This window comes from Exophiala dermatitidis (assembly GCF_000230625.1).
Source record: "Exophiala dermatitidis NIH/UT8656 unplaced genomic scaffold supercont1.7, whole genome shotgun sequence".
Lineage (NCBI taxonomy): Eukaryota > Fungi > Ascomycota > Eurotiomycetes > Chaetothyriales > Herpotrichiellaceae > Exophiala > Exophiala dermatitidis.
The window spans coordinates 624576-631569 of NW_008751652.1; the positions used below are offsets into that span (position 1 = coordinate 624576).

Consider the following 6994-nt stretch of genomic DNA (forward strand, 5'->3'; position numbering starts at 1 on the left):
CCTCGCCTGTGCTGTAGATGCAGGCCGGCGTTAACTTTCTCCTGGTGCTTTCTTCTCACTTCAATATCGTCACTCATTTGGGCCCTTGTCTTGAATTGCTCGGAGCCCGGTGGTGCGGTTTGTTTTGTTCCCTGGCTACCATGGCACTGTGATCTATATCGACCACCGCCGAAGTGTGTATATACCTAACTATGACCATCTCGACCATTGGAGTGGGTGCTGCGGTTACGCCTACAGTATTGAAAACATACATCTCCCATGTGCGGAACGGACCCTTTCTACAAGTCTGTTTCTAGACAGCATTTTAACGATGCATACAGTATGCGAATAGACGGCCGCGGCGGCACAAGCCAACCGCTCATATATCCTACGACGAAGGGCTACACTTGATACGAGCTTTCTTGGAATATGCCTCGCACCACACAGTAGAGGACTTGCAGTCGTTCACGGCACAGAAAGTGCCGACACCTTCATGGGTGAGAACGGAGAATGTCAACATACCGAACGAACACATCTCGAAAGCTGCACATGCAATAATCAGCCAGCTGGGAGAGGCCGGCGTTCAGAATGTGGGAGGCACTCAGTGGTGGCAGTGGCGGGGCCCGAAAGAGATGGAATTGAAGGCGGAATGGATTGAAATGCGCGTACTTTACAATGAACAGCAGAAAAGAGGGGGCAGAAGCAGGAGAATCATACTCTACGTCCATGGCGGCGCATACTTTTTTGGGAGTGTCGACGAGCATCGGTATCAGATGCAAAGACATGCCAGGAAGCTTGAAGCAAGAGTGTTTGCTCCCAGATACCGGTTGGCTCCGCAGTTCCCGTTCCCTTGCGGGCTGCAAGATTGTCTGGCGGCATATTTGTACCTGTTGAGTCTACACGAGCCGGCCGAGATCGTTCTGGCAGGAGATTCGGCGGGCGGCGGTATGGTGGTGTCGATCTTGTGTCTGCTTCGCGACCAAGGCATTCCGTTGCCCGCCGGGGCCATTCTCATCTCGCCTTGGGTCGACTTGACTCATTCGTTTCCCAGCTTGGTTGGGAGCGACGAGCTGGATTATATTCCTCCAAGGGGGTTCATGCACAAACCGTCCATGGCGTGGCCTCCTCCCAATGATGAGGAACTGAAGGTCATCAGTGCTCTTGCCCAGGGCAAAGGCGGGCATATTGACATCAATGAAGCTGCCACCGCAGCAGAGTTACAGTCTGGTTTTTCAGAGCACAAATTAGAAGATCTCGCTCCGCCGCGCCACAACAATGCACAAGAACACCCGGCCGACGGTTCGACATCGGTTCCTAGCAAGCACGACGGGGCTGTACATCCAGCATCACAGCATTATTTGTCCGTCGAACTTGATGGTAAACTGGTCCTCTTGAAGGATCAAATCCAGATGTACACAACCAACCAGCTACTGGCGCATCCCTTGGTGTCGCCAGTGTTGCAGCCCTCGCTAGGCGGTCTTCCTCCCGTCATGATCCTTACTGGTGGTGGCGAATTGTTGCGTGACGAACAAATCTACCTTGCGCATAAAATGGCCAATCCGTCCGGGTACCCATTGGGCGCGGCCTATCGCTCGAACTACGACCCGGACGATGTCCTATTGAAAAAGTATAGACCAACTCCTGTTCAATTACAAGTGTGGGATGATCTCTGCCATGTTGCAACGACCTTGTCCTTTACACGACCCGCCAAGTTGATGTACAGGTCGATAGCACAGTTTGGTGCCTGGGCCTTGGCGAGGGCTCAAAGACGAGCCATCGAAATTATGGAGGACGACAACATCTCGATCATTTCTTCCGATTCCGAAGGCGATGGCGACGAGACAGAAGAAGGCGCCTCCACCGATCACTTGTCAAAACCAAAGCTGGACCCGACCAAGGTCAACGGCAGTGTCGGTCGGGCCGGGGACCCCTTGCCTCCTTTTGAGGGTAACATGGTCCGCCAAAGGGTCGACCGGCATGGAATGACCTATCCTCTTGCCCATGTTCAAGATCTTCCTGCCCTTCAGTTGCAGCCAGATGAAGTGGGAGTAGTCAAGCCAGGTCCGGTGCGTAAGTGGCTCGAGGCGAGAAAAAGATGGGACGCAAAGTACGCGAGTGTGAGCATTCGTGTCCGTAAAGAGCGGATCAAAGCCCTTGCTAGTGGAGCAATAAAGGGGTTTGAGGAAGGCGAGAAGCCGCCGCCGAGTGCCCTTGCGGCCCGACGGACGGACAAGGATCTTCTCCCCCGCAGACAGAAGGGGAAATCCTTTGGGCTGGCCATGTGGAGCGGCTGGGGAAGTAAACATGATGAAAGTACATTGAAAAGAGAGGAAGAGGCAGTGAGAGTGGAAAAGACGGAAGAGAAAGAGAGGACAGCGGATGTTGTTGACGAGAGCAGCGAACCGCAATCGCTGGCCCATGATGGTGGAACGGGGGTATATGCACAGATCACAACCTCTCACGATTCGGACCACCTCGGCGCACTCCAAAGGCATGATACAATGACTAGGCTTTCTAGCCGGACACGGAGTCAGAGCAGAAAACGGCGTGGGAGCAGCGGACCACACCACGCCCCAGGCAGAAGACGAACCGTATCTGTGACTGACACGGGTCAGACAGAGGGCAGAGATAGCGGTGGTGCTGCGATGGGAAGCCCTACATTGAGCACAACCAACGAGGTGATAAACATGGCAGCACCAGACACAATATCAGCAAAGCCGCCCCTTATTTCGTCATCGTCAAGGGCAGCAGTGCAGGATCAGGACCAACATCAACAACATCAAGGACCATCTACTACTACGGCTACAACTGCCTCTGACGACCGTGACCGTGATCTGGCATCGACATTACTTTCGGCAGGCTTCCTTCCCAGGTTCAAAGCTGCAGCCCATCTCCGTGATGACTCGGCCGGTACTGGTACTGGTACATTCTCAGACACGGCAAGTAACATGACCGGTCACAGCGGACGCAGCGGGCTTGTTGCCGCCGCCGCAGACGATGCAAGCACGCGAGCGGTGTTTGCCGCTCATGGCGTGTCCAAGGACGTGGAAGACGTGTCGCGGGCCGAAAGCGAAGGTGAAGGCAGCGATAGCAGGCTTCCTGAAGGCATCGATGATGTCGCGTTGGACCATCCCCAAGTCACAACTTATTCAACTTCGAATGACGGTGGTGGTCAACTTGTGGAGAAGAAAGACAAAACAAGATCGTCGAGTCAACAACATGCTGATGCCAATATCGACCATGCTGCTGCTAATATCGATCATGCTGATGCTGATGCTGTCATGATGGGCTCCGACACCCCACGCAGCCAACGCAGTCTTGACCGTCTCTACAGCCACCAGCAGGACGAAGGGATGATGGGCCACATGGAGCATTTGCGGAGCCCTAGCTCGATTGCTGTGGTGAGAGCGGAAGGAGTCGTTGGCGTCGTTGATGATCATCTTGACGATGACGAGGGTAACGATGATCGCGATCATAATATTCACCCTGACTCCACGGTGGTTGTGGACGATGAGAAGAGTGGGTATGAGGAAAGGAAAGGACCGACATCGACATCGAGACCGAAACTGTACGATCGGGCGGAAACGACGTTTCAGACTGCTGTTGAACGACTTGATACTACTTAGATACTTGGCAATTTAGATAATAGTAATCATATATCTGTTCTCTGTTTCTGTTTCTTGGGCCAAAAGGGAAGGGCATCAGGTACTGTTTCTGTCCAAGGCAAATCATCTGTTTGACCCCTTTTTTGGGGATTAGTAAATGGCAGCTAACGTATGTATCTAAGGTATGTACATACCAGATATATTGTGCACGCTTTTTTTGTTCTCTGAAGCAAGAGGCAAGCCTGACTGACGCTTCGTGTCATGCAGTGGGCCCACGGACGAATCTCAGTGCCCTCTGGAAGGCAAGTAGGATGTCGAGATAGTGGAGGAAAGCACAGCGCCTTGTGGCATGGGAGGTTGGTTGTTCATACTTCTTACCCCCGATGGGTAAAGAAGAGAACAAGGTATTGGCTATTTCTGCAATGGTTCTTGTGTTGTTCCAGAATGTAGTGGGAAGGGGTCAGCACGACCGCCTGAAAAATCCTGATTTCTTTTTGACTTGTTTTGCATCGTGCTGGCAATGCTGTGCGTCACGGTGTTCGGGTTCTTTCAAGCCCAATCGAGGCCAATCTTTCGCGCCACTTTCTCGGCAATGCGCTCATAATATCCCGAGTTGACCTTGACGCCAGCAGCTTCCTCCGCAACAATAGTAGGCATACCACGGTCTGCATCAGCGCAAATATTAGGATCAAGTGGAACATCACCTAGAAAATCAACACCGAGATCCTTCGCTTTTGTTTCCGCACCACCTAGACCACCATCTTCTCCACCATGGCCCTTCTTTATCCCATTTGTCCCAGCCGAATGCGCAAAGATCCTCGTCTCGGTATGACAATGAGGACAAACAAAAACACTCATATTCTGCACCATCCCCAGCACCGGAATATTCATCTTTCGAAACATTTCGACCCCCTTGACTGCATCCTTGAGTGCAATGTCCTGCGGGGTGGAAACGACGACAGCGCCATCAAGCTCGACCTGCTGCCCGATCGTCAGCTGGACATCACCCGTTCCCGGAGGCATGTCGAGCACGAGCAAGTCCAGACCCGATCCTGCCGTGGCAGCGCTCCAGTCCACCTCGTGCAATAGCTGCTGCAACGCTTTCATGACCATCAGTCCTCGCCAGGCCACGGGCGCCGACTCGCTTGGCAACAGGTATCCCATGCTCATGCTTTGGATTCCATAACTCGTCAATGGGACCAGCATGTTTGAACCTGTCAACTTTGGCTCGCCTGCATCGCTGAGCCCGAGGAGGGTTGGGATCGAGGGCCCGAAAATGTCTGTGTCTAGGATGCCTGTTCGGAGGCCGCGGCGGGAGAATGACAGTGCTAGGTTTACTGCGAGTGTTGATTTGCCTACGCCGCCTTTGGCGCTTGAGACGGCGATCGTGTGTGAGACATTGCGTATTTTGCGCTTTTGGGGCAGGCCACGTTGGAGTCGGGGAAGAGGTGGAGGAGGTCCTTTTGTCGTCCGAGACGAGGGCGGGGGAGAGCGTGGTAGACCCTAGAAGAAAGGGGAATATGTGAGTGGTATAGCTCGATTGAGGAGACGGGGCAGACGGAACTGAATCAGTAGTGGGAGGACACAGGAGATTTGCTTTGTCTCGAAGAGACGGGGAGTGTAGTCTGGGTATGGTATGGATGTGGTGTAGCACGTACTAGTGGATTCTCATGGCTCAAGACTCTCGCGCATGTGCTGAAGCACTTGCGCATAGTCCCGAAGCGAAGCTCGCTCGTTAGGAGAGGAGATAGATAATACGCCGTCCTGTTAGACAATCTGCCGGTCCATCTCTTATATCATAAGGCTATGACAACTGAGGTGTTCGCGAGTTCGGAGAAACAAAAAGCTGCGGAGAAACTTGAACACCGGAAGTTGAAGTCGAAAGTGATTATGTCATTCCGGGGCACAAGTCACGTATGTAGCCCCTTGGTGTCTGTGATTTCACGGAGGACTTGTCCTATTTCAACGGGGCCTGGGGCCTCGTCAGACTATATACTTCTAGAGGTTATACGATAGCGTACGACGCTAGTTAAGACCGAAAGTCGGTCCTCGACGTCTTTATAATACTTAGTATCTAAGAGTACCCGTTTTATTATATCCTCCTCTATCTAGACTACCGAATAGCCTTCAAGTTATTCGTCGCCAAAGAATATTGAGTATCCTAGTTAGCCTCGTAGAAGAGAATAAATAGTATCTCTATATTCTAAATACTCCGTTTCCTAAGTAGTCTATCGTTAGAATAGATATCTATAGTATCTATATCTTCGATATCTATTAAGGTACTTAAAGCGAGTATATATCTCTTATTATTAGTTATAAGAGTAGTATATACGCCTAAAAGGATAAAGAGAAGTAAATCGAAAGTAAATTAAGATCGTTAAAACGGTAAATAAAGAGATTTAATTCGCGTAATAGTACTCGCTATTACTCTTTAAAGCTAGTCTACGATTAATCTAGAGAGATCTTAAGAAGTATAAGTAGTCGTCTTTTACTCTCTTTTTCTTTACTTTCTTTTATATCTTCTTTTAGTTATTTATATTTCTAAACTTTAAGTCTTTTATTAATTAAAGCTAACTCTTTTATAACTTCTATTACTATTATTATACTACTATAATAAATTAGAACGCTAACTAGACTATAAGTTCTAAGTATCTTTTACTATCGTTAAGTTAAGAAGATAATTAAAGATCTACTAATAACTAAAGCTATAAAGATAGCTTCTTTTATAAATATACTTAAAATCTATTATATAGTATAATTACTAATTTATTTCTAGATTAATAATAGACTTTATAGCGTTAAGCCTAGCGATATATTAGTTAATTCTATTATCTAGGCGAGATAGTACTAAGAGTAATTCTTTTCTTTCGATAATAGCTTATCGATTTAGCTATATAATTATATCTTTCGAAGACTAATCGAATTTTATAGTTAAAAAGATATTATTAATATAAACGTTAGAAATACTATAGTAGAATATATAGTAGATATTATAAATAATCTACGCTATAAAATATATCTTTATATAGTTAAACTAGATTATTATTAAGAGTCGGTATTTCTAGAGTACGTTTCGATATCTATTTTAAATTTATCTACTTCTACTAATACGATATAGGCTGCGCAATGGGTTGGGTAGGGCAGGGTTTAGGGCACCTACCGCCCGCCTAGTTAACCTAATAGGGTTTTTAAAAAAAGCGCTACTCTACCCTTACGGATTTCGGGTAGGGTAGGGTACTTAACGGGTTTTACTAAGAATCCTAAAATCTAATTATTAATTAAGATCTTCGTAATATATTATACTTCGTAATAAAATAATATAGCGTATAATAACTTATTATAAGTATTATTATAATAATTACTTACTAATCTTACTAATCTATTATCTACTTATCGTTATACGAGAATAG

The 6994-nt window shown here is 47.9% G+C and overlaps 2 protein-coding genes across 2 annotated transcripts; one reads left to right on the plus strand and one right to left on the minus strand.

Moving 5' to 3' along the window:
• Window positions 1-191: 191 nt before the first annotated feature.
• Window positions 192-3605, plus strand: HMPREF1120_08056 (esterase/lipase; the record flags this gene model as incomplete). Its single annotated transcript, XM_009162297.1, has 2 exons — window positions 192-260; window positions 321-3605. The coding sequence occupies 2 exons, from the start codon at window positions 192-194 to the stop codon at window positions 3603-3605; spliced, it is 3354 nt and encodes a 1117-aa protein (XP_009160545.1).
• HMPREF1120_08057 (ATP-binding protein) lies at window positions 2287-5521 on the minus strand. The gene is made up of 3 exons (XM_009162298.1): window positions 5243-5521; window positions 3779-5087; window positions 2287-3722 (listed from the first exon to the last, which is right to left on the minus strand). Exons 1-2 carry the CDS (start codon window positions 5294-5296, stop codon window positions 4134-4136), a joined length of 1008 nt encoding a protein of 335 aa, XP_009160546.1. The 5' UTR covers window positions 5297-5521; the 3' UTR covers window positions 2287-3722; window positions 3779-4133.
• Window positions 5522-6994: the final 1473 nt, after the last annotated feature.

Excerpts from the sequence above, each read along its gene's own strand:
- HMPREF1120_08057 (XM_009162298.1), bottom strand. The coding sequence starts at position 5,296 with ATGCGCAAGTGCTTCAGCACATGCGCGAGAGTCTTGAGCCATGAGAAT. Across the intron at positions 5,088-5,242 it reads TGAGCCATGAGAATCCACTA|GGTCTACCACGCTCTCCCCC; the intron begins GTACGTGCTACA and ends CCTTTCTTCTAG.